General features: G+C 55.9%; 1 protein-coding gene across 1 annotated transcript in view; it reads right to left on the reverse strand.

The window, feature by feature from the left end:
- Positions 1-167: 167 nt before the first annotated feature.
- Positions 168-27,486, reverse strand: part of LOC105811399 (olfactory guanylyl cyclase GC-D-like) — a 50,494-nt gene continuing 23,175 nt past the window's right edge. Inside the window, 7 exon segments of the mRNA XM_012645579.1 lie at positions 168-330; positions 14,973-15,085; positions 19,351-19,440; positions 20,997-21,091; positions 22,011-22,109; positions 23,083-23,257; positions 23,506-23,510. Of these exon segments, the coding sequence (XP_012501033.1) occupies positions 168-330; positions 14,973-15,085; positions 19,351-19,440; positions 20,997-21,091; positions 22,011-22,109; positions 23,083-23,257; positions 23,506-23,510 (740 nt within the window).

Consider the following 27,486-nt stretch of genomic DNA (forward strand, 5'->3'; position numbering starts at 1 on the left):
ACGCCAGACCCCGGGTCACGGCCCGAGGAGGCGCACGGGCGTTCCACTGCCCCGCGGGAGCCGGCCGGGCTCGGGCTCCAATTTAAACACCTCTCCCGCCCACCCGCCCACCACGCCCCCCTCCGGCGACGCCGCGGGGTCCTAGCGCCCGCCACGCGTGACTCGGTTTATCCGGAACCGCGGGTCGCGGGTGAAGCATCTTCTTCAGGGAAGAGCGGGGGAGAAGAGGACGGGCTGAAGGACCGGGAGGGAGAGGGGTCGCAAAGGAAGCGCCGTGGGCCGAGGCCCGGTGGTGGCAGCCGCACGTGCAGTAGGCGGCCCGCGGGGTCCCTAGAGGCGGGTGGCTCTAGGAGCCGTAGGTCCTCAGAGGAAATCCCGCCTGGCCCCGATTTCCCAGCTGCCGGTGCCGCGGCACTTACTCGCGGCAAACAGGAGAGGTGCCGGCAGGGCCGAATGAGGAAGGAAATGACCCTTCACTGGCCCTGGGGTGGCCACGGAGGGGGTTCCCCTCACCACTGCCGTCCCCTCTGTTGGGTCCAGGCAGATCACTTCTCCTCTCTGGATTGTGCTCTAGTGTCTAGACCCGTCCTCCTCCATCGTCTCCCAGACCCCTAACAGCCTGTGAAACAGCACCATCAAAGTCTCCAGTTTTCAGATGGAGAAACTGAGGCTAGGGGTGGCGACAGTGAATATAAATAAAAACCAATTGTCTGAGACTAGTAAGGTCCCTGTCTACAGTTGGGGAAACTGAGGCTCAGAAAGGTTAAATGACGTATTCAAAGTCACGCAGCTTATAAGAGTCAGAGATTTGAGCCCTATCTGTTCAAAAAGCTGAGTCAAGACCAGTTTGGGCATCATATTGCCCAAATTTTTTAAGTACTGTGCAAAAATGGGGAGGCAGTATTGTCTTTTACATCAGGGGTTGAAGCAGATCTTCCCTGAAGCTGCCTCTCTTCTGGATGCCTTGGCCCTACCACATCACAGGTACTCTGCCCTGCCGCATGTGGACTCCAGGATGGGGGTCCCTGGGGAAGGGGTCATGACTGTCCTCCAGGCTCTGGTTCCGAGGGTAGAAGGTTCCTCTTCCTCAATGTTTCTCTCCCCTGGTGGTCACCAGCCCTGAGAGTGGGGCAGGTTGCTCCATTTTACAGGCATGAAAGTGAGCACCCGAGGCCTTGTGGCAAATCAGGGTAAAGCTAGACTTAGAAGCTGGATTCCCTGAAGCCTATATAGCTGCTGCCTTTTCTTCCTCCCATCCAGTCCACTGTGGAGACAGACCTGGACACGTGGGGTTAACCCAAAGAGGACAAGCCATGACAGCAAGTAGCTCAGGGCTCTGACCTAGCCTCAGAGGAGGAAATCAGGGAAGGCTTCCCTAAGGTGGAGGCCTGAGTTGCAGTGAGGGGGTAGGTAGGAAGTGCAGGTAAAGGACCACTCAGCAGGGCCTGGGAAGAGTATCTGAACTTCCCCTTCCCTCTCATCCACCCGAGGCCTCAGATCTCTGCCCACAGGAGTCCTAGCTGGTCCTCTCTGGGCTCTAGTACTCTATTTGGTCAAATGGAACCTTAGCGATTCTGTCCGTAAAGTGGGAAAGATATTAGGCACTTCCTGGGGTCAGTGCCAGAACTAAGTATAATGGATTCAGGCTGGGGCCTGTACCCACTGGGTGTCAGGTAACTTTTCACTGCCTTTATTGTGGGGATTGGTGGATACTTCTGCTATATCCCAGGGGCTTCCTTTACCAGGTCCTTGGTAAGGGGCCAAATGTCCAGGAAAGTGCTTCGCAGCCACCCTGCATTGTGAGCTGAGCAGAGATTGGCTGTAGGAGATTCAGACGGCTCCTGGCCTCGCCTGTCCCACCTGCTCCCTGCCATCCAGGCCCAGGCTGGCTGACTGCCGCCTCTTCCTTCCCGGAGCTGCCTCCAAGCAGAAACCACTGGGCTGGGGCAGGGCAGGGCTGGGGCGGGGTGGGCTGGGGGTGAGTGGCCCATGTCCCACACGCCCCTAGAGGCTGTGGTTGTGGTTAGTTAGTTTATGGGGTTCCACCTTACTCAGTGCCCGGATGGGGCTCCCCAAGAGTTGGAGACAGATGGGCAACCAAGCCTGCCCACCTGCTGCAGATGCCTCTGGGGACCAGGGGCTAAAAGCCAGGAACCCCACACACTCAGCGCCCCTTCCTTCATCTCTTTACTTCCTCCGCAGTCATGGCAGTCATGTTGTTGTGAGACTTTTGGCAGGTTGCTTGATCGTTCTCATCTCAGTTTGCTAATCTGCAAAGTGAGACTATTAATAGCACCCAATGTATGAAGCTCACACGTAATGTGTGTAAAGTACCTAGTCACGAGGCCTGGCCCATGTTACTTGCTCAGTAAACATGACTTCCCTTCCCTAATGAGCCCTGGTGAATAGAAATGTCCTACACCAGCCCTTGCGGAGCTCCCCGACCCAGTGGGAGGCAGATGAGAACACAGAAGATGACTGATGTCCAGAGGTCTTGAAGGCCAAGTCCAGGAGGCTGAGCTTGCGGAGGAGTGGCGTGTGGGAACTGAGCAGGGTCGGATTGGCCTGGCAGCCATGTAGAGGGTGCTTTCTTTTAAAGGCCACCAAGGTCCGCTTTCCATCCAGTATTGCTTAGCTCCTGCTTGCACACCTCCAGACATGGGGAGTTCCACTGGATGGCCCATCAACCAACAGCTCAGACTTCACAGTGGAACTTTGTGTGGAAATGGTCCATTCCCCCATGCATCTGTCGGTGGCCATAGGAGACACATCTTTCCCTACGTCGTCAGGACTACCATCTGAGATGACAAACCCTCTGAGCCCCGAGTCAGGCTCAAGTCTCCCTGGGTGGGTTTTGCCTCAGACCAGGTTGAAACCTGAGGGTCCTACGCAGGAGCTAGTGGCCCAGAAAGGCAATGATGTGCACATCCTGTGTGACCTTGGGTAAGTTGCTAAACCTCTCTGAGCCTTGTTGTCCTCATCTAACCATAGAACCAGAGTGGGGATGACCATGACACCCTAGACCCCCAATTTATTTTCCACTGATCTTTGAAGAACACCCACTGTGGGCCAGACCTTCATCTCATGTGGCAAATCAGAGTAAAGATAGTCATAGACAACCTTCCAATTAGGTGTCTTTATTCTCCATCTCTGTGTAGGAAATTAAGGCTTGGAGAGGTTAAGTAACTGGCCAAAGTCACACAGCTTTGGAGCCAGGAATTGAACCCAGGTCTCCTGACTCCTAGGCCAGATCTCAGTGAGAAGATATGGCTGCCTTCACTCCCTGCCCCTGCCCAGCACTCACATGGACCCCTGAGAGTCAGGGAGTTCCCCCTGTTAGGGCCCTGCCTTCTAGGGAAGAACTCTGGGTTCCCCAGTTCTTCCCCAGCCACCTGCCCTTTCTCCCTATGGCAAATGGGCCCAGACCATACCAGCTATGGGCGGCCTCCTGGAGGGACGTTATAAAAGGTCGGGTGATGTGTCTCTTGCTGTGAGGAATAGCCGACCCATTTAATGGGAATAATGAGGGCTTGCTGGGCCAGGCTGTGCCAGGTACCTTACTTACCGCCTTCCCATAGCCACGCGAGCAGGGGAGGACTATCCCTGCCTCCTTTTGCAGAAGAGGGGCTGAGGCGCAGAGGGATTCTGTGACTTGCCGGCGGTCATACAGGTGACAGGGCACAGCAGGCACTCCCATCCAAGTCCTCAGGATCCAAGGCCCTCACGGGTGGCCAGGGACTGACTTGGCTGGTTTGCTGTTCTCACTGGGGGCCCGTCACCCCTTCACTGCGGCACTTAGAGATACCACAGCAGGACGAGCAGCCACTGGTGAGGCCCAGGTACCCCTTGGCCGGCACCCAGGAGGCTCCTGGCTCAGAGCCCCATCAGTGACTACTGTGGCTGAGGGTCTGGAGGCTCCCAGTGGCCCCAAGGGAGTGTTAGGTGAGAGAAGTCGAGACTGGGTGAACCAGGCAGGGCAGGATCAGAAGTGTCACCACAGCTTGACTCTGTGCTGAGCCGCAGACCATGAAACCGCAGCGTTGTGCAGCATCGCGGCTGCTGGGAACCCGAGGGCTTGTCCCACTGAGCCGTGCAACTTTTTCTTCCTTTTTAATCATTTGAAAGTTAAACCTGGTGAACCCTTTTCTTGATGATCCAGGGTTTATCAGTGTGGGCTTTGGTTATGGTCCATGAGGTCACAAAGTGTCATCTCCAACGCACCAGCAAGAACAACAGAGCCCAGCGCAGGGCGAGGCGGCTGCAGACCTGTGAGCCCCTCAAGCAGCATTAGTGGGAACAGGGCGCCGGCACAGAGGGGGCCAGGCGGCCGCGAGGACGGCTCTGCCGCAAAGGAGCTGCGCGACCCGGGCCAGGCATTGTCCCCTTGCCTTTGCAGTTTCCGCATCTGTAATATGGAGACAGGCATCCTGCCGACTTCAGGAGGCCTTGAGGAGATGATGATGCTGTGGAGAGCTGAGTGGTACAAAAATCATCTTCCTCACGTGAAGGTCTGTGACTCTGTGGTTGACTGAAGGGACCTGTTGGCAAACGGAGGACCAATGACCAGTTAGCCCTGGGAGGCTTGGCCTGGGAGGAAAGCTGAGTCAGGGAGACCCTAGCACTGTAGGCTCAGGGGGCCCAGGGCAGAGGTCCCCCACTCCGGTTCCTCAGGCAGGGCCCTGCTCCTACGAGGGAAGGGCTGGGCCCAGCAGCCCTCCCATGGGGGCGGGCCTGCTTCCAACAGTTCCCTGGAGGTCCCGTCCCAACTTCAGACCGGGATTTCACGTTCCTCTCTGGGCTGAGCTCCCAGTGGGCTAGAGGCGCCTGTCTTCCTCGGAGTGGTCAAAGCCCCAAGGACTGGCAGAGCTTCCAGAAACCAGCTTTCAGGTGCCAGGTGACCCGCACAGGTGACGGTCACCTCCTGAAGTTTCAGAGAATCCTGCCTGCCTCCTCTACTTCCACTCCAAGAAGAATGGCAGATTCTAGGCCCAGAGAGGGTGAAGACGTGGTCTGAGGTCACACAGTGGGCTGAGGGTCTGACTCTCCTCATCCCACCCCACCCTCTTCCACAGGCCCCACGGGGGTTACTCCTGGGTTCACGCAGCAGCCTCTTCAGAGGACTTGCCCAGTCCTCAAACTTTTAGCAAGTGTCAGAATCCCTGAGGGCTTGTTAGAATAGACTGCTGCGCCACGCCCGGGGAGTCCGGTTCAGTAGGTCGGAGATGGGCGGAGGGTGCACCTCTAGCAGACTCCCCGTGGTGCCGGTGCTGCCACGCGGACGCTCATGGAGAAGCGCCGGTCCAGGGGGCAGGCGGCTTTGCGGTGAGGCTCGGTGCAAGCCCTGGCCCCGGCTCTTACGCCTGTGCAGCCTTCACCTATGAAATGGACGCAACAACAGCCCCTCCCTCAGGGAGCCACAGAAATGAAATGCAAAGGTTACGGCTAACGGCATTATTAATCTTTCTTACCACGAGTACATTCAAGTTGGGAAGGGAATAGGCTGGGCCAGGCAGCTTTCCAATGCTGCTTTCATGTTGTCGATCCTTACTACACCCAATAAGCTAGATGTTATTAATAATAATGTTATTATTACTGTTATTATTCTCCTTATTTTGCAGATGACCCACAAGGAAACCCAGAGAGGTTAGGTAATTAAATCAAGCCAGTATGGATGAGTCCAGGCAGTGGGGCCCTTGTGTCTACCCACTTAACACTCTACTGTATTGTCACCCAATAGAGCATTAATTAGACAAAAGAGCAAATAATCTAAAGTTTTAGGTGGGTGAGGCGGGGCCTGAGGAGGGCAGGGTGGAGGAAGCAGCAGCCCGGGTTTCAGACAGAGACCCACCTGGCTTCCCGTCCTCACCGTGCTGCTCACTGCTGTGTAACGTTGGGCTGGTGGCCTCACCTCTCTGAACCCACTGAAGTGGGGGCAGTGACGAATGACGGATGACTAGGGTGGTTTGAAGAGTGAGCTCCTTCTGTCCGTGGCTCACTGGTCAGTGGCACAGCTTGCGGTGATCCTGCGATCCCTGGCCAGGTCAGCATTTGCAGTTTTGGGCAGCAGCTGTCTTCTTTGCACTGGTTTGATTAAGGGAGGAAGTGAAGGGGTTTCGAAGCTTCCCCTGGCTGTGCTTGGCAGATGTGGGGAGAGGACCTGCCTACAATGTAGCTGTGCCTGCCCCTTGGTGGCAGTGAGGGTGGGCAGCATGAGGGTGCAGCAGTCTCATTCTGCAGGGGGCAGGGGGCGGATGAGGGCGCAGAGGCCTGGGCACACCCAGCCCTCACTGAGACAGGGTCTTCTTAGGTGCAGGCCACTGTCACCCCTTCTTGTCCTGCTCACGCTGCCTTCCTCCTCATGACCCTGGGTCTTCCTAGAGTCCTTCAGGTGCTGTCCTGTGGGGGAAGCTGAGGCTCTGAGGGGCAGTAACTAGCTCAAGGTCATGCAGCCAGGAGCTGGCAAGGTGGGGCTGCCCTTTCTGCTGCACTGGGCTGTCCCCCCACCACCGTGGCATTCCTCCACCTGCTGATGGGAGCCGCATGTGCCCCGCTGACAGAGTGCACCTGCAAAAGCGTACACACACACGCCCTTCATATGTGCCCTCAGAGGCGACACAGGACACACAAGGCCACAACTTATGAAAACAACAAGCATGCATCAACCTCACACAAAAATTTCACACAGGCACACACACAATTCACAAACATTTCACACATTTCAGAGACACCCTCGAAAGACACACAGTCATCTCACATGGATACCACACCCTGTGCAAATCCAACTCTCGAATATACTCCGCACGTGCAAAACACATCACAAACATGTATACACAATATGGATATCCCATACAAACACCACACTCACAAACACGCCCCGCATACTGCACACAAACCCTGCTCATATCCTGTATATACAGCAAACACTTAACATACCCCGGCTCCCCAAACCCAGCGCACACACAGCAAACTTGGAGAGCGGATAAGCCTCTCATCTGTGTGCACGGACGTCCACGTGCACAGACACACGGGCACACACGTGCACACACCCATGGGAACTAGGCTGCCATCTCACCTTGCTCATGACTCTGATTTTCTCGGAAGCAGACCACACATGAGTCAAGCGGCTTCCACTAGGGCTGATTTCCTGGGGTGTGAAAGGAAAGCAGGGGAAAGAAATGATTTGGCCTAAATAAGTCAGACAGACTGCTGTGGCCTCCCCGGGACCCCTTGATTAAGCTAGACGGGTGCTGTGAGCTTGGATGCTGGGCTGGGACTCTATAATGCAGGGTTCTGGATCCTATCCCCTGAAGGGTAGATGCCAGGCCCTGTCCCCAAAGCCTGTCCCTCTCTCTAGGTCTGGAAGCTTGGAAATGGGTTAGGTGGCTTTCAGAACTGCCACTTCCTGGCCTCTTCTGGGCTGTGTGACTTCTGTCCGCGTGCCTGCTCTCTGCCCTGTGCATTTTTGGGCAGGAGCCTTGGGTTTGGAGCCTGAACTTGACTCCCAAAACCAAACTTGCCCCTGCCTGCATCAGTGCCTGCTTAGCCTCCGGGTGGATGGGCCAGGCTTCCTGCTGGCAGAGGCTGGATCTCTCCCTGCCTGCCTCCTGGGGAACCTTCCAGGCAGCCCCTCTTGCTGCAGGTTCTCTTGCCAGCGCAGAACACACTCGTTCATAAGCTCCTTCCAGGCCCGCCAGGTGTGGCCCTGTGCTCTTGTTGCCTCCTAGCTGGACCCACAAGGGAGCTGCCCCATCTTGCTGTCTCCGTTTGCCTCCACTCTCCACTGTCTCCAGCCCCTTCTTCCAACAAGCTCACCATGGCCTCCATGGCCTCCACAGCCTCATTGCAGTGGGCGGGCCATGTGGCAGCGCCCCTGGTCACTTGGCTGTGTTCTTCACAGCTTCACTTCCCTTGGCGCCTTGGAACGTCCTCTCCTGGTTCTCCTCTCCCCTCCCTCGCGTCCCTCAGCATCCTCTCACGGGCCCCTGACCCTCCTCCCCTCCTTCACCTGATCTCCCGATGTGGAAGCTCCCTGCTGTCCCTCCTGCCTTGGCCTGGCTATTCTCTCCTGGTCCTCTCCCTGGGACAGCTTCCTGGCCCAGGGTCCCCCTTTCCCATCATCCATCCTCCCTCATCCTCCACGTGGCAGCCAGATGGAGTGTCTCCAAAACACAGGTTTGACCAGGTCACTCTGCTGCTTAAAAGCCTTTGATGGCCCTGGTGGGGGTGGGGGTGTCCAAGCACATGTCATACTTCCCATTTTCCTGTCTCTTCCACTACTCGCGGGGGCCAAATTCTGTATCGTGCACCCACATACATCCTCCGCGTCTCCTCGCCCCTTTCCTGCCCTCACAGCTGTGCTCTGTTACTCTGTCAAACTCCCGATCTCCTCTCCCTCTTTCCCCTTCCTCTCCCCTCCCTCTTCCTTCCTATCCCTGTCTCCTTCTCTGACCTCATTTGGAGTCGCCAAAGGTGAGGGCTGCGGGAACTACCTTGTGGGGTTTCCATGCCAATGGAAAAAAAGCTGAGCCCACTGGCTGAAGGGGCTCCTCATTTCTGCTCTACACGAGTCCCGGAGGCCAAGAGAGGGGTGACAGGGTCTGTGGAAATGAGAACACAGCCTTCCGTGGGCTGCCCCAGGGGAAGCCTTGAAGACACTCTGCCCAGTGTGGGGGGACGGCCTGGAGCAGCTCTTTAAAGAGCTTCTGGATGGCAGAGTTAAAGGGCTTCCCTGCGCTCCACTCTCCCACAGCCCCACTTACACTGCAGGTTTTGACCTTGACCTTTGTCCACAGCACACTCCGGCATCTGCCCTGTCCAGACACCCGGCCATTGGCCTTGGCTTCCCCTGGTACCCTGGCCTCACCTGCCTACGCCTCCAGACCTTACCCCAGAACTCACCCATTTCCATTCTCTGGTCCCCACTCTGTAGTGGGTGACCATGTCTGTGTCACTTTTTTTCATGTGGTATGTGGCTGTGGCCCATAAGGTGGCACGTGTTGGGTGCTTTGGAGTTGAGGTCCACTTCTACCACTGGCTTGTTGGGTGACCTTGGACTAACTCTCAGCAGCTTCATCTAAACTGTGGGGAGAATAATATTTACCTTGCATGGTTGTAGTGAGGAGTAAATTTCAGATATCCCATCCACACTGGTTCCCTCTCTTCAGTGACATGAAGACCCTCCCGTGGGCTGCCCACAGTGGGGGCTTGCAGACAGTGCCTGGAAAGACTCGATCAGCCCTTTAAAAGGTCCCTGGGCCTTTGGTCCATCTTGTAGTCGCTCTTTGGGTAACTGCCAATGAACCAGGAAACTGAGACTGGGTCCCAGTAGGTTAGAAACAATAGGGGACTGGGGACAAGGGGGTGGTGGGAAGACAAGGAAAGATGAGGCAGCTGCCAGGAAGGGGTCTCTGGGAGGCGGAACCAAGGTTCATAGGAGTTTACGAAGTTGGGCTGCATGTCGAGCTATGATGCACTCTCTTCTCTGCTCCCAGGAAGTCCTCGACAACTCTCATTTCTCACTGGTGGGCTGGGGATTTGATATGGTTTTAGATCTGTATCAAAGTGCAGAGTGTAGACTCAAGGTGGACACATGGAGAGAACAGAGACTGCCTGATGGCCAGCTGCCCCCAGGCCATGTGTGTAATAAGAATTCTAGAAATAGAAAATTCTAGCAAAGTTGCCGTATGTGGCAATGGTCCTCAAGCTGGGTATTGTGTTGAGGATTTTGCACCTGGACACAACAGTGACAGGGGAAGGTTATAGTCTCCAGGCCACTGGTTCCAGGTCTTGGGGGGTTATTGTAACTATTAATAGGAATACTTGGAATACTTTTTATAATAAAAACCCTCTAGGTTGAAACTGGGGATCTGAGCAATGAGAGAGGACAAGGCAGGCCGAGAGATGGGGTGGGCAAGGCTGGGGAGTCAGGGAGACGGTGGGGACAGTCAGTTGGCAGGAGCTCCTTGGCGGAGGCTCTTGGCCGCCAGCAGTGGGCACATGCTAAGTAGGAAAATAGCACATCTGTGCTGCACATAGACTGGGCATGGGAGTGGAGGTGGGCGGGCAGCAAGAAGGCCAGTGCCCTTGCTGTGGACCAAGATGGTGAGGCTTGGACAAAGGCAGAGACTGTGTAGTGGGCTGGACGGGACTTGGTGATTGATTGTGGGGTCGGGGGAGAGGTGTCATCAGAAGGGGTCATCATTCCTTTCTGGGCCAGGGGACCCAGCAGAGCACAGTCAGGGTGATCTGGGGCTCACCGGGGAGATGCCCACAGATCAGAGATGCTTCTGGGTCTAGAGCCCAGAAGGAAGGTGCAAGAGAGCAATGGAAGAGAACGGCCAGCAAGAGCCTCACTCTCCTGTCTGTGGATGGGACAGGTACACCTGCGTCCCACGAGAGCCAGTGTCCAGGAAAGCATGGTATAGGATTATCACCTTTGTGCTATTTGGCAGAAAATGTAAGTGGCTGGAGACCAGACAGACCTTTGACACATACCGACTTGGGCAGGGCCTGTCCCTGGATGGGACAGGACACTGAGACCTGCTGTCCTCTCACTGTCCTTCAGTCGTCATGGAGATTCCCCAGGCGAGCCTGCCCCGTGGAGTGCCCCCATCACTCCGGGAATCCCCCATCTGCCCTCCTGGCTGAGCAGCCACGCCCAGGGAGCCTGGGGGCTGGGGAGGGGTCCAGGACTCCCAGGGAGGGGACAGGGGGAGTCCTGGTTCTCTCTGGAATGACTTGCCTGCCCCCTAGTGGATTTCTGGAAGTCTCTTGGACTTGTGGAAACTTGTCAGAAAGGGACTGTGATGACGTCCAAAACTGTGCACGTCCCAGTGGGGAGACTGGGGATACTGGAGCCGGGGTGGTGAGGAGAGACAGGACATCAAGGGAAGCCCCGGCTGACACACGGCCCTTGCCAGGTGTGCAGGATCCCGGCTCAGCATTAGACCAACCAAGCCCAGGTGCAGAGGACAGCAGAGAAACCAGGCAGGTGACCTCAGGAGCTGGTGGCATTGCTGGAGGGGAGTTTGTTCATTAGAAGCCTTTGGACTACTTAGTTCTTTAATTTGTTCATTCATCAATTCAGCCCCCTAGAACCTGCCTCTTCCTGGGCATTGGACTAAAGGATTGAACTAGATAAAGTCCCTGCTGTCAGGTGAGGACCAGGCATGGCCACTACTAATTCTACACAGAGGAGGGTTGGAAAGGGTTTCAGGAGGAGGTGGCATTTTAGGTGGACTTTGAAGGATGCGTAGGTGTTTGCCAGGTGTTAAAAAAGGAATAAGGTCATCTAGGTAGAGAAATAGCAACAGCAAAGGTGTGGCATCATGAGGGGTTTGCCAAAGAGTAAGTAGTGTGCCATGGCCAAAGAGTTGAGGGTATAGGGGGCAGATGAGGTGGGGCCAGCATGTGTCGGGCCTCGAATGCCAGGGTAAAGTGTTCAGACTTTTCTAAGGAGTCCATCCCAAACTGTACCCACCTGAAGAACCAGGAACCGAACAATCCCCGACCACATAGCCCTGCCAGGACCTTCTAGAAGCCCATGACCCCATCCGCAATCCCCCAGCAGTGCCAGGAATGTGCCATTTCTGGGAATCAACCCCAAGGGACAGGAGAATGGCCCCGCGCTGCTGCGGGGAAGGTAGGGGGACTTCCTGGGGGCCAGCTGGCCCTGACTCATCATGAAAGTCATGACTTGGGGCTCCACGTCAGAAGCCCATGCAAATGCTGGGCGGGCTCCTCTCGAGAGCTGCCAGCCCAGCTCCAGCCCAGTTCGGAGCGCCTCTGCAGCCTCGCCAGGAAGGTGGAACTCTCATCCCCATTCCACAGGAGAGAAAGCTGCATGTTCCCTGAGGCTACCTCCCCTAGGACCCTCCAGGGACTGTGGTTATTTCCCTGGGCTTTCGTAGCACCGTGTGATTACCTCAGATCAGGAAGCAGACGGGCTAGCACACACAGGCAATTCACCCCTCCAAGCCTCTGTTTCCTTGTCTGCAAAGTGGGCAAATAACTCCTGTCCTAGAGGGTGGGCGTGGTTGAGATGATGTGCATGCAGGCTCCTGGCACACACTGGCCCAGAGCAGGTCACAGATACGTGGGGATTTACAAGACCCAAAGCCATCCAGCACGGAGGAAACTTGCCCAGCCCCGGACTGGGGCTTGGCACAGATGCGGGTGGGCACTGGCCTCCCTCCTTTGTCCCTGGCTGATGAAGGAGAGGTAAGGACCTTAGGGTGGGGGATCTAGTTAAATGCAATGTGTCAGCTTTGGAGCCAAATTCCCTGTTGGAGCCCCCAAGGTCGGCAGGGTTTGAGCAGGAGCCTCAGGACAGAGCTGGCCCGGCCCCTCCCGGTGTGGGCAGCGCAGAGGGTGGGCAGAGAGGCAGGAGCTCCTCCCCCTGCACTGCCATTCCGGAGGCCCAAGAGCAAGAAGACCTGTGGCTGGATCCAGGTACCCCCTGACAAACAACACACATGCACAAGACATGTGCTTGGACACACATCATACATACGGACACACTTTACCCACACAAACACAAGGAGGTGTGCCACTGCCCCAGACTTTAGTGCCCAAACAGACACACTTGGACACATACCATGCACAGCCAAAGCTGCGTACATGCAGACACACCAAGGCCCGCATAGACATAAATGCATACACATAGACACACATGGACACACACAAACAGCATGTCCACATACATGTCCATGGACAAGCACATACATGCAGACACAGACACAGTGACATGTCCACAGGTACAGGCCCAGGCTCACTATCACTTGCCTGCTAAGGGCCCTTTGACCTCAGACATCCACTTCAATGTGCACAAAGTCACGCAGGCCTGTTCACACAAACACGTGCGCTCTAAGTCATGTTTACACCACACTTCTCAGTGGACAGATCTAATGGCATCCCTGCGAGGCAGGCGGGGCGGGGGCCTGGTCCCTGTCTTGCAGTGAGGAGTGGAAGGCCCCAAGAAACCAACTGACCAGTCCAGGTCACACACCTTATAGTGGGTATCTTAATGCAGGCTGCTGTGACAGAGTATCGCAGTTTGGAGGCTTAAACCATGGATATTTACTTCTCTCAGTTCTGGAGGGTAGAAGTCCCAGATCAGGGTGCTGGCAGGGCTGGGTTCTGGTGAGGCCTCTCTTCCTGGCTCCAGAGGGCCATGTTGTTGCTGTGTCCTGTCATGGCGGAAAGAACTAGCTAGCTCTCTGGCCTCTTTGCATAAGGGCAGTAAACCTACTCATGAGGCCCCACCCTCATGACCCAATCGCCTCCCAAAGGTCCCACCTCCTAATACTGCCACGCTGAGACCGGGCTTTCAACATAGGAATGTTGGAGGACACGGAGCTTCAGTCCATCGCCGCAGGAAAGCTGAATCCTGGTTTGAATTCTGGACTCCGCGTGTCTGGCCTCCATGCCAGGGTGCCATGCACCGACACGTGCGCTCGTGATTGTCACGGCAGACACACAGCTGTGCACAGGGTGCCTCACTGGTCACCTAGGCCAAATGCTCACGTCACAGATGAAGAAACTGAGGCCCCAAGAGAAAACCCACAGGCCTAAAGGGGGGCCGCCTGGAGGACCTGTGGGGGAACCAGGGCCACGCTTCTGTCCCCATCCCCCCCGCATGGCTGTGCCACACACACACGAGCCGTGAGCACCTTCCTCAGGCACACGCGTGCAGATCCTGCCTACTCAACCCCCCTGCGGGCTGCAGGGCCAGGTGTGTTTCCACAGTCCCCTGGTTTAATTCTCATGACAATATGGGAAGTAAGAGTGGCTGGCCACATTTTGCATATGAGGAAACTGAGGCATGAAAAGGTTAGGCCCAAAGTTGTGCAGGTAGGGACAGTCAGTGGCATCTACCAAAGCCAAGCGTGCGCACATCAGCCACATCCCTCACGTACCTCTTCTCTCTCACACGCGCGCGTGCACGCGCACGCACAGCCATCGGCCTCGTGCACACAGCACCCCCAGGCAGAACATTTTCCTCACGACGCCCAGTTCAGAGTTTTAGTGCCAGATCCCCTTCCCGGGGGCCTTTTGAAGAAGGACGAGTTTGTCTAGGGCTTAACCTGCCCCTCGGCCCTGGCCCGCTCCCCTCAGCCGGGGAAATGAGTTCCACGTGTGCCTGCTCTTGCCTGCTCTGAGCTCACCCGCGGGGACTGAGCGCGCTCTTTGATGCTGGAAGCCAATTTAATGAGTTGGCTGTGCGGTTCTTTTTTGTTTGTTTTTTTCTGTAAGACAGGAGTCTCATTTTCCTGAGAACCAAGGAATTCTCACTTTCTCTCCCTCATCTCAAGATTCTGAGTCCCCCAGCCCCAAGGCCTGGACTCCCAGCACAGTGCTCACAGACACCTGAAGGTGTGGGCTGCCTCGGGGAGGAGACGCAGGGGAGGAGGCAGCCCACCCCGAGCACCTCCAGCAGCTGAGCCCTGTGTTAGTAACTCTTTGAATCCTCCCAGTGACAAAACAGAGGCTCCAAGAAGAGCTGTGACACAAGTAGGTGGCCCAGCTGAGCCCAGCGCCCTGGGCTGCCTGGCTTCAGTTCTTTGTTCCAGTCCTGCTTCTGCCCGAGGCAGCTGTGCCACCTGGGGAAGTGACCTCCTCTCCTGGGCCTGGGGCTCCTCCGCTGTGCAATGGGGACCGTGTTCCTTGATGTGAGGAGTAATGAGCTCTCATAATAATAAACTCTCTGAGTCAAAATGATTTGGCAAGAACAAAGCGCTGCATGAAAGGAAGGGAATATTTCTATTTTTATTGTTTTTGTGTCAAGAGGAAAGTTCAGTCCTGGGATTTGTACAGAAACGCATCGATTAACATCGCTCAAGGGTACTTATTAATGAGCACCCGTTGGCCACCAGGGAGCTCTGCAAGAAATTCTTTAAAGGAAATGGAGCAGGGCGGGGGATGGACGTTTCCAGGCACATGACTCTCTGGGCCGGTGCGGACACCTGCCCCACTCTGTCCTCTCCTCAGGTCCGGGCCCAAGCCTCCCCTGAGCCCCGGGTCCCAGCCCAAGGCGGGCTTTGGCAAAGGCTGCCTTGGTTTCTTGGCTTATGAGGTCCTGCCAGGGCTCTCAGGGGAAAAAGGAGAAACAAGAATTGTAAAAGAACCACCCAGACAAGAGTCGAGGACACGTAGAACTCCAAACCGCTCACAAGCGGCTCCTTTCACTTCCTTCGTTCCCGGCCCCCGCGCAGCCCTGCCGTCCTCCCCACCTTTGCACTTTAGGGAACCGAGGCTCAGACAGGTGAAGTGTCTTTTCCAAGGCCACACAGTTGCTACTCACCTGTGTGTGTGGCCTTGTGTCCAGTGGTCTCCTAGGAGATGGGGCGCGAGCCCAGCTCTGTGCCCTACGCAGGGTATAACCTCAGGAGGCTGTGAGGCCACGGGGAGAGGGGCTGTGACTCTCAGGGTGTCATATTATACAAATCCAGGGACCCTGAACCCCCACCTGCACAAACTTTCATTTCCTCATTTGCTGCCCACAGGTGCCAGGAGCAGGGTGGAGCCGGGTCGTTGCCTTTACACAGAGAAGGAAGCAAGGCTCCAAGTGACAGCCAGGGTCTCACAGCGACCTGGTGGGGGACACTTTCGTGCTTGTTCGGCGGGGCAGAGAGGACAGAGGGGACTACTCTGTGGGGTGCCTCCGGGATGGGTGATGGGAGGTGCTTCTGTGAGCACTGCTGCTTGAGTGGTGGCTACACCAAGACATGGCTGGGGGAGAGGGGCTTTCGTCCCCTCCCCTGGTCTCCACCAGCCTCCCCAAATAGCCCCAAGTAGAAAGATAGTAACTCCTGCAGATATGGAAAATATATAACATGAGGATAAAAGCATCTTTAGAAAATTCAGCTTTAAAAAAATAAAAATCAGGATATAACATAAAATTCAAGCAAAAATTTGGTAACTGCTTTATAAATGCAGTTCTAGGACACGTTCCCATCCAGCTGACACCCTAAGCCCCTCCTGCAGAGATTCTGTGTGTCTGCGTGACTGTGACCTCATCTCCAGACCAGTGGAGGGGCAAGCAGTGGGATTTCCATCCCCGTGACGAGTGTGGTGTGTGCACCCTGGGAGCTCGCGCGCAGGGCTTGGGTATGGTCTCCCCAGCCTGCCTGGAGGTCTACGAGGCTCCCAAGTTGGGCGGTGCTCACTGCAACTAATCTCTGCCCTCCTCCACTCCCCCTGCCTGCCCCGAGCCAAGAAGATGAAAACATTTCTGGCACTTTCTAAAGTTTCTGTCCAAGAGTGGAAAAGTCATCAGCTGAGGGAGCTCGGGATGACAGATGGCTGCCAGCCCTGCTGCTTCCCAGTCCCAGGATGGGGTGGGCCAGGGGAGGGTTGGGAGCTGGGCTTTCCAGTAGTGCCCTCAGGGATAGACCGGACAGGGGACATGACAGGAGGGTGGCTGGAGCACGGGAGCCTGGAGAGTCGCATCCCTGGGTGCTGGCTTCGATGAAGGGATGTGCAGGTGCATCGGCTGCCGGGGACCTCATGAGACTCCCATGTGCAGGGGAAAGTCCCACCAACGGGTGAACAAGAAATACCAAGTAGTAATGTCTCCCGGGGCTATGGAGACCACCACACTGGGAGACGGGCTGGTGGGTGACAGCAGGGCTCTGTTTAGAGTGTGTGACCTGTGCCGCCTCCTGATTGAGGCAGTGTTTGAGCTGAGACTGGCACGATAGGAAGGGGCAGGGCATGCCAGGGGCAGAGAACAGCAAGAGCAAGGCCCCGGAGCAGGAAGAGCACCGTGTAGTTTACGGGACAGCGAAGAGGCCCATGAGCAGGTGGCGAGCAGTGGGAGGTGGCACGAGAGATCAGGCCGAGAGGTAGGCACTGGCTGGAGCAACAGGGCCTCGAAGGCTCATGAAAGAGTTTCAGCTTTAGCTCAGGGTGAAAGGACAGCCCAGAAGGGTTAACAGCGGGGAACTTTCATATTGATCACGTTTCTGCTTTTAAGAGATCACTCTGGCTGCTGGGTGGGATGGATGGAGGGGTCTGAGGGGATGAGGGGAAACTGGCCGGCAGCCCCTGCGGTGGGCCCCGTGAGAGGCAAGGTGGCATGGACCAGGGTGGAGGAGTGCGAGCAGAGAAGCCAGCCGGAGGAGGGGCGCGTGACGGAGGCAGGCCCCTGTGTGCAGGATCTGAGCCCTGGCCTCGGTGGGTGCAGGGACTCCCCCGCCTGCCTGGAGGTTCTGGAGGCTCCAGACTTGCTGGCAGGTTAGAGAGGGGGGTGGGTATCACAAGGAGCCCAGGACAGGGTCGCGCTTTCTGGCTGAGCGTGGCGAGGCCCGCCAGGAGGAAAGAGCTCTGGAGGGGTCGGGGTTTCAAGGTGCCGGGAAAGCTCTGGAAGGAATCACCAAGGGGGCACCGTGAGCCACACCAGCCTGGAGCTCAGAGGGGGTTGGTCTGGGCAGTGAGGGAGCCCCAGGCAGGGGAGAGGAGAGGAGAGGAGGGGAGTTGGGGAGCACCAGGAGGCTGAGCTGGGGAGGAGGAGGCCGGGAAGAGCAGGGCAGAAGGGGAAGCGCTACTGAGCAGGCAGCCCGAGAACTAAAACTGCCCACGGACCCAGTGACGTGGGGGAGGCCACGGGTGACCTTCGGAAGAGCGTCTGGGCAGGGGGAAGGTGGGGGTGGAGTCAGACTGCGGGGCTGGGGAGAGCGGAGGCGAGGAAGTGAGGTCAGCGTCAGCAGACCTTCTGAGAAGTTGACTCTCGCTGGCTGGGGCTGGCGGGAGGTGAGGCCAGAGGAGGGCTTGCTCTTCAGGACAGCAGGGAGAGGCTGGAGGAGGGGACCTCCATGCGGGGGACAGGGTGAAAGGGCAGCAGCACCTTCTACTGGGGGTGGGCTGGGCCAGCTGGGCGGCTGGGGCACAGGGAAGAGAACCCGACTCCAACAGAGCAGCCAAAGTGGCCCTCAGAAGCCAGGCCCAGTGGTCACAGCCCTAGGCCAAGCCCTGTCCTCCCACCAGGCCTGTCCCCACAAGGACTCTGCAGAGGGGAAGGGCCCCGGGCCGTGGGGAGCCCTTTCCAGGAGCACAAGCTGGTTCCGCGCCCGGGAGGCTGGCGTGTCCTAGGGAAAAGGATGTGACTGTGTGCTCGGCACCCCGGAAGCTTCCCGTGTGTGTCTGCTCATCCTCTCGCCACCGCTCCCTCGCTGGGCACCCCTCTGGACCCTGCTGTGTGTGGCGGGGGAGGGCAGGTTCAGAGATGAACAGGCATCCTGAGGCCTTGATTCCCTGACGGCAGGAGTGGAGAGGCCTGTGGTGACCGGACTGACTGTCCACATCAGTCCTGTCTGTTTGGCAGGTGCTCAGCCTGGGCTGCTTCAACTCTGGTCTTTTCCCAGGACGCCACGTGTGCCCCGCACATTTCTTGTCTTTGAGAGATGGGAAGAGGTGGCCTTGGGTGGGAGGCCATCCTGGAAGGGCTGGGAGAAGCCAGTTGGAAGTTCCGAAGAAGGGAAAATTCCGAGCAGGGAGACAAGCCTGAGCTCCCACGTGCCCGCGCTGGCGCACCCACGCTGGGCTCGGCCTCCCCGCTGGTGGGATGAGCCAGTTGGCCTCCAATGGACCAAGAAGGTCCCAGCAATCAGCGACACCTGTGCCCCTTGCCCTCCAGCCCTCCCTAGATGGCCCACCAATTGGGTGGAAGGGAGTGAGGAACAGCATGTTGGAGTGAAATGTTATTGCTTCTTTCTGCAAACCCATCCATGTGGCCCTCGGTGAGACAAGGGGGTCTAAAGGGCAGAGGACAGAGGGAAGAGCCAAACCACCAGGCAGGTACAGGCTCTCTGAATATCTGCTTCACGTGGCCCCTAAAAAGTGGGTTCACCCCTAAAATGTGAGTGCCTTTTTGATCTAGAATTTCCTCATCTGTGGAAAAAGTCTGAACAGTGACAAGTGTGTTACCTGTGGTCAGCTCAGAATGGAAAGACTCTACGCGCTCAGCAATAAGAGACGGGCTTTGCAAATCCTGGCGTGCCCACATGTTGCGATCCTGACGCAGTGACTAAAGAATGTAGTCAAGACTACAAGAATACTCTGAACAACGCAGGCAGGTGCTCGGGACAGGGAGCCGAGAGCACGGATCGGAATGGGAGATCTCCTAGGTGGCGTGATTCCACGCACGCCAAACGCACGCGGAGCAGGCCGGCAGGAGCAGTGCTGAGTGCTGACCCTGGCTATCTCCCGGGAGTGAAAAGATGGTAATTATTGAACGTTTGAAGAATTCTGTATTTTCCAAGTTTTCTGCACTAGGCAAGTAGAATAATCAGAAAAATTAAAAAATCAAGTTTAAGATAAAAGAATCCAAGCTTTTTGGGAAATCCCTCTTACTCACCCAGGTTTGATGTCCAGGCGTGTGGGGAGGGGTCTGGGGAAGCCTGCCTTCCCCACCAGCCAGTAGGTCTCCTCCATGCCCTTGCCCTGGAAGAGAGAGGGAAGGGGAGGGCGAGGCCCCTCCCCCACAAACCTGGAGCCCAAGGGCAAGGGCAGAGCGTGTGGTTCCAACGTCTCTGCGGACAGCAGCCTGGAGCCCTGAGGTCCAGATCCTGACCCTGCCACTTCCTAAGTGTGTGACTTTGGCCCACACACTTTACTTCTCTGTTAATATTTATCTGTTAAAGACATAAATAAATAAGAGATCATGAACTCTATGGCCGTAGGTCTGGAATGCTGAGATCCCAGGACTCCACATCTGTGGTTCTCTCCAAGCCTCACTCCTGTAGGGCCTGGTGGGCTCCCTGGGATGGCAGTGCAGCTGCCTAGAGGTTAGGAGTGAGGGCCACGAGGGGCCCTGGGGTCAGGGCTGGCTGGTCGGTCTGGAGGCTCCGCGCCCCGCCCTCGGCCAGGGCTCTATGGGATGGATACTGCCCCTTGGAGCCCCCGGGCCAGTCTGGAGAGCCTGAAGTTGTAGTGCTGCCCCCCCCACACCTCTCTGCATCCCCTTCTGCCATCAGAGTCCTCTGTTCCTCAGGACATCCGGTGCCCACCGCCTGCAAACAAGACACGTCTGCCTTGACTTATGCCAGCTCACTCTCCCCTGACCCCAGCCATCCAGGGCAAAGGACTCCACATATGCTGGCCTTCACAGGCTGTGTGGCCATGGACAAGTCGCTGTCCCTCTCTGTGCTCTGACATTCCACAGTGCAATGAAGCAAGTCCCAGGAAGCACCCAGTTTCTGGGGCCCAGTCAGCCTTGGGCCTTTAAACTAAGTTGTTCCAGTCTCCCTGTCAGGCCTGACTCTAGCTGAGGAATTGGAGGAATAAGAGAAAGTCGCATAGGAGGAAAAAAGTCATTCATTGGGACACTGTACCATTGCCTCTATCAGATGTTAGCATGAAAAAGAACGCAGAGGTTATAGACCTTTCTTTGCCTTTGAGGTATTCATGGGCAAGTACGACCCAATATCACACTGTAACAGCAGAGGGCTGGTCGTGGGACTGGTGGGCCCACAGGGAAGGCATGGCAGTCACTGTTGGGGGAGAGGAGGAGGAGGAGGGGTGTTTCTGGGTCAGGGCAGGCTTCAATAAGAGGTGATGTCTGAGCCAGGGTTCTGAGGGATGAGTAGGAGCCCAACAGTGCTGTGAAGAAGACACGAGCTTTGAAGCTATGGAACTTTGACAAGTCACTTTGCCTCTCTAATTCAATTTCTTTAACTATAAAATGGGGACAATGACACTTCTTTCATTATTGCTATGAGTGATAAATATGTTGATAAGTGTTGGGCATCAGTGTGCCACACAGGTAGGTCATCAGTAGAGGCGACTTCTCTGTTCTGACCCTCCCTCTCACAAGAAGCAAAACGGTTCCTGGGAAAAAATGTCTCCTTAGGATTTGGGGGAGTACAGAAGGCACATAAAGGTGACCAGCTGCATCCTCCACTCTAGGTAGCCATACCAGTCAGATGAGACTCTTCCTGCTGCCCACGGAAACGGGACCCCTGGGGTTGTTCCCCACCAAGACCAGGAAATTCTCTCACCTTCAGCTCAGTCTGACCTCTGATGTCAATTTTGTAGCCTTTATCAAGGCTGAGCAGTGTCTGGACAGTGCTTCGGCTGATGTGAATTCTGTAAGCTGAGAAGGAAGGCAGTAATCAAGTCGCCACCTGGTGGCAGCATGCCTAGTATTTGGTAAAATCGTTAAAAGAGCCCACAACAGCTAGAGTTCCAACCAGTCGTACACACAATTATGATTTATGCAATACCCTTTTTCTGGTCCTCTTGTCCCTCTGGAAAGCTGGCCACTACAAGAGACCCCAGGGAAAAGCAAATTACATAGATTGAGTATTAAGGGGAACTCAAGATGAAGTCAGAACCCCTAGGAACACAATTTCTACTTGTGGGAAAATCTGTGAAGGCTGAGTCAGAGAAGATAAGAAGTTTTTATTTTTCTTTCAAGAGCAGGACTCCCCAGTAGGGCTGCCATGGCCGGTTATATAGGATGTGCACTGAACAACATTAGGAAGCACACAACTTACACAACCAGAAGCAGAGGCCCTGGGACTTCAACATTTTCAGCTGCTCAAACAAAGCCATCAGAGTAGCTCCTGCTGCCAGCAAGGGCCAAAAATATTGGGGATGTCTATTGTTTGGGCTGCCCCAGAATAGGAGTTGGCATGTGGCCAAGAAGAAAATAAAACTTTAAAAGGTCTCTTCCTTGTACAATGGGGAAACCAAGGCCTACAGGAAGAACATTTTGTTCAAGGATACTAAGAAAGCCAGTTGCAGAGCCAGAGCTAGGACCCAGGTTTCCTGTGTCTTGAGTCATTATTTTCTTTGCTAATTCCCTCATGAGATCATTACCAAAACTCTGTGGAAAATTAAAAGAACTAACGTCATACATCATTTCCTTCCAGTTGCTTTGCTGACAACCAGGGTATGTCGCCATCAGGTGGCAATGTGGTTGCTAAGCACTGTTCCAAACAGCCAGCTGCACAGGTTACTGAGAAAGGGAGTCCCTCCCCTTGGGCAGGATAGAAGTAGGAGACACTCACGCAGTCCTGTGGACTCCATCCGGGATGCAGTGTTCACAGTATCCCCAAAGAGGCAGTACCGAGGCATCGTGAGAGCCACGACCCCTGCTACACAGGGCCCTGAAACACAAATGTGCCTGGTGAGCCCCAGCAGGTCCTGGACCAGAGAGAGGGCCCAGTGACAGCCTCACCCTTCCCCACCCCCACTGCCATTCCCCACTGCGCATCCTGGGGAGGATAATGCTATCTGGAGTGGCCAAAAACATCCAGGGAGGAGATGATGCTTGTGCCAGGCTGTGGGCTGTGGGTGGGGGTGGGGGATAGATCAATCAGAGCCAGTCCCCGCTCTTGGGCAGCTCCCAGCTTCTGGGGAGAGATGTGTAAACTTTGATTGGGCTGTGATGAGGGAAGCATCAGGGCCGTGCCCCCAGAAAAGGACCTCTAACCCGGCCCAGAGGACTTCCTGGAGGAGGCGATACATGAGCTATGTCCTTAAGGATGAGAGAATGAGTGGGTAGGGAACAGCAGGTGCAAAGGCACAGAGGCAAAGCACCCATGGGCGTGCGGGAAGCTGCAAGCAGCTGAGTGTGGGTGGAGGGCCATGCAGGGAGTGGCGGGAGATGAGGCTGGAGAGGTTATTGGCAGGGCACTTGGAAGCTATGGGGGGGGTGAGCGTGCACTTTATCCTGCAGGGGAGGGGAGCCACGGAGGAAGGAATGAGTGGGGGATGGGATGGGCATGCTATAGACTCTGAGGCCTCTCCCAGACCCTGCTCAGAAAACATTTAGTCGTTCTCATGATTACGAGTTTCTGTCCTGTCTCATCCCTCAGACTATCAGCTTCTTAACACGGACTTAAATGACCTTGACAAAAAAAAAAAAAAGATATGTGAATCTGAGCATCACAGATTCTTTGAATATAAAATATTAGAAGCTTAAAATAATATAAGGAAAAAAGAAACATAAACTGTTTGGATCATAGAGTTTTAGAATCTCAGAAATCCAGGAACACGCCAGTGGGTGTGTCCCAGTGGTGCCCCAGGAAGGTTGGGAGCCTGATCTGGCCCATCCTGCTCGAGGCCCCTGGCCCATACCTGAGTGCAGGCCAGCCCTGATGAGAATGGGGACATCGGGCACGTGCCTCATCCGAAAGTCACCCACGGAGCTAAGGATGTCCAGGGCCATGTTGGCGATCTCAGCTGCGTGCCGGCTCCCATTGCACCGAGGCAGCCCCGACACCACCATGTAGGCGTCCCCAGTGGTCTCCACCTAGAAACCACAGCCTTCACACTCCAGCATGAGAACGTGCCCTCCCTGCCCTGTCCCACATCCCCCCCCACAAGGCCACCTCTCGGGAGCCCCAACCCACACCGTGGGTCCCCAGCCCACAGCGCCATCTCTGCCAGGCCTTTAGCAATGATCAGATCTGTATGTTTCAGATCACCTTTGTATCACGGGGGATATGCCTCTTTTGTCTCTGACCCAGGCCATGGGCTCCAGGCAGCAGACCTGGGTACCCCATCTGCACCAGGCCACGGCGGCAGATGAGGGTGTCATCTGAAGTCATCTGAAGTGTGCATATATATTGGACAGCTCCTAGTTTCCAAACCCTGCTGGCCTTTCAAGGTGTACTGGAAAGAATGCTGGTTCTGGAATCAGGCAGATGTAGGTCCAAACCCTGGCTCTGCCGTTTACCTTGGCAGACCATTCCACCTGTGCAATGAATATTAGAGGCAAAGTATTTAAAGCACCAAGCGTATTGATGCTGAATAGAGGCTGCTGTCTTCCTCCCCCTCCTCGTGGTTTTGGAGAAGGTAGGTTCCCAGATCCCCGCACTGGAAGGGACTTTAACCGTCACCCAGCCCGTCTCCCCAGCCCCCGTGGCTGTCCCCACCTGCTCACATCCCTTGATAGGAAGGTCTCTCCTTCCTGAGGTAACCACTTCTGCCTTTAGGCAACTCTGATTTTCAAAAGTTGAGTTGAGTTGAAACCTGCCTCTGACCTGCTGGTTCCTGCTCTACGTCCTGAACTCGGTCCCATACCTTCCCTGGGCACCTTTCTCTGTTCCTAAGGCCCTGTTCCAGGCTCTGGGGACACAAATGTGGATGAAGCAGGGCCAAGGGTGGCAACTGTACCCCCGAGTCTCTCCCGGCTCCTGCGCTGCCTCCTACAGCGGGCGCGGGCCAGCCCTGCCTGGGCCTGGGCAGCGGAGCCTCCACTGCGGACAGGCACCTGTGCACTCACTTAGCCCCTGGGGGACAAGAAGAATCGTGATGTTTCCCCACCCATGGGGCACTGTAATCCACTAAATCTCTTTCATGCAACATGCACATGTGGACTGTGCCCCACTCCCTGCGCCCCCCAAATCTCTCCCTCGCCAGGCTAGCCTCTGCCCCACCAATGGGAAGTGGTTTGCCCTAATCTCATCACATTCTGCTCACGGCATGTAAACTTGCTCCCATGGCTAGTGGCTGAAAATCCACGCCCCATGGCCTACCAACCAGGGCCTCCATGGTTTGCAGAATTTCCTGACTTTTTTCCTAACAGTTGCTCCTGGTTCCCCGAGCTCCCGCCGACAGAATCCTTTCCACCCTTCGAAGAGACACTCGGTGACTGCTCGCCTTGAAGCCTTGCTTGTGGGTGGCTCTGCCTGAAAAGCTCACCCCAGTCTCTATTTGTTGAAATCCGACCCCTCCATCAGCCCAGCTCACATCTGATCGAGTCCATAAAATCTTCCCAGTCACCACTTGGGAAAGAGATGTTTCCCGCCTCAGGACTGTGACCTCCCCTCCTGCCATGCGGCCAGCCCGCTGTTGTCCACCCACCATGCGGGGCTGGTGGTAAGAGTGATGGGTCGAGGGGGCAGGGCTGCCCCCGCTGTGTACGTTTCCACAAAGGAGAGAGATATCCCCCCACTCCACGCCCCAGGAGGGAAACATATGCGAGACCCCCCGGGTGTCCCCTGCTCCCCTTCCTCCCCACTTGATTGGCAAGATTGGAAGAAAGACTAAGCACTCTCTTAAATAGCCGTACTTACTTACTTATGTACTTACTTACTCTTAAATACATAGTACTTACTATGTGCCAGACATAGTCCCAACCCTTTATAAAGATAAACAAATATGAACTCATTGGATCTTCACAAGAATTCTGTGATGCAGGAGCTATCATTAATACTATTGCCTTTTCACAGATAAAAACTGACCCAGAGACATTAAGTCACTTGCCAAGGTCACACAGCACAGCTAGTACGTGGATTTGAACTTGGTCAATCCAGCTCCAGAGTCCGTGCACTATGCTGCCTCCTGATGCACCTGGCGTGGCCCTTTCTCCCTCTCTTTTGGGGAGGCTCTACTCCCATCCGGCACGTGGTCGGCACGTGCTTCAGGGCCGGGCCCTGCCTTGGGGAGGCAGCTCTGGAGACCTGCTGCTCTCTGGCCCCACTCCCAGCCCCCAGGTGTGCAGCTGTGATTCAGGGACAGTGCACCTGCTCTGGGGACCCAGCTCTGCCTTAGTGGGTCCCCCACAGCCTGGACTGGGGTGAGGGCAGTAGAAAGACCGTATTCTCTGAGCTGATGAAGCTGATCTCCAAGCTGCTAACCTGCCTGACGGTTGAGCTGGAAGGGAGGGTGCCATGCAATTAGTAATCACTCCTTCCACCCTAGAGACAGAGAGATGACAAGGCACAGGTCTGTGCTCTGGGAGCTCAGATTAGTAAATGAGATATGCTCAAAGATGCTGGTCACAGTGGGCTCTCGGCTGCAAGTGAGGGCCGTGGCTCCTTTCAGAGATAGGAGAACACAGCCAGAGGAGAGCTGAGAGAAAGGGTTTCCAGACAAACAAATGCAGATGTGAATTCTAACTCTAACACTGACTTGCTGTGTGACCTGAGTCACTTACCCTCTCTGAGCCTATGTCCGCATGTGCACAGTAGGTATAATAATCCATATCCATGAGGAGCACTGAAAGGGTTAAATGAGACAACCTGTGAAAATCCCTAGGCCAAGTTAGCCCCTGTACATGCTTAACCAATGCCAGGGCCTCTCCCCTCTGTGCTTGCAGGGGGAGGCCTCGGCACCTGGCACGCAGTGAATGAATGAACAATAGCACTTTCACATTTCTTCATCTGCGGAACACTCCTAATCCATAGGCCCTTTCATCCCTGTTTTTACAAATGGGGAACTTGAGGCTCAGAGAGGTGATGTGCCCAGGCTTGCGCGGCAGTGTGGCCAGGGCAAGACTCACACCCGGGCTGAGCGGCTGGGGCAAGTCCTCTCTGACCCCAGAGCTCACAGGGGCTCTGCTCCGGAGTTAAGTCCATAAAAGTGCTCATTCAGCGAGCTCCGGGAGGGAATGGCACACCCCTACAGACCAGGAAATGCTTTCCTGGCTGCCTCCCAACCCAGGCAGATTAAAGCCAGTAACCAGATCCTGGCGGGACGGAGGGGAAACCGAGGCGGATGGCGTGCGTGATGAGAGATGCGCTCGCACATCATGAGGAAGGGGCCTCTTGCTTCCCCACATCTGGAGGAGCATGCAGGCCTTGTTTCATGTCATCTCACGCTGCCAGAAAGATGCAGACCTCTTGGCCAGAGTTCAGAGCAGATCAGGAGGCATGATTCAGAGCCGGGAGGGACACGTGTGAGAAAAGATTAGCAGAGAAGGAAGAGACAAGGCCAGGGTGACTCAGGGCAGATCAAAGCTGGGGGACTCGGCGAGATGAGATGAGGAATCTTTTCCTGGGGCCTGGGGGCCAGGGCGGCTCTGGAGGCAAGAGGGAAGCTCAGACAATGCTTTGGAACTGCGGGCCAGGCCGGGGACATGGGGTCCTGAATGGGGAACAGGAGGGAAGCCGCACCCTTGGATGTCAGGTCTCGCGGGTCAGCGTTGGTCCGTGTGGCGCGGTGCACAGAGCACCTGTGGTGGACACGGCGGGTTCCTGTCCTGGCTCTGCTGCCTGCCAGCTGTGTGACCTCAGGAAGGTCACTTCCCTCTCTGGGCTTCAGTGTCCCCCTCACTCAATCAACGTATATTTCCTGAGGATTGGCTGTGTGTTGGACACTGCCAGGCACTGGCGACAGTGATTTAGGGTGGAACCATAAAGTGCTATGCAGGAGGAGCTGTGAGAGCATCAAAGAGGAGCTCCTGACCATGTCTGAGAGCGTGAGGAGCTGCGCCCAGACTGGGCAATGCTGAGAACACGGCACCTCTTCCAAGAAGTCGTCCCTGCTCTACACCACTGCCCCTGGCTGGACTGGGGCCCTGTCTGCCTCCTCTTCCTCCCCAGATCATCCCTTTCACTGTGGGTCATCACCTTGTACAAACAGGACTGGGAGCTCACTGAGGGCAGGGACAGGAGCTGACTCCCCAGCCTGTCCATGCCCAGCTCAGGCTCGGGCGCGGGAGAATCAGCCAATGCAAATATTAAAGGGCTGGGTGGACCGGCAATGTGCAGGTGAACACCATGGTCAGTTAAATGCACAATGGCCCACATTCCC

The sequence above is a fragment of the Propithecus coquereli genome, unplaced genomic scaffold, assembly GCF_000956105.1.
Source record: "Propithecus coquereli isolate 6110/MARCELLA unplaced genomic scaffold, Pcoq_1.0 Scaffold235, whole genome shotgun sequence".
Taxonomy (NCBI): domain Eukaryota; kingdom Metazoa; phylum Chordata; class Mammalia; order Primates; family Indriidae; genus Propithecus; species Propithecus coquereli.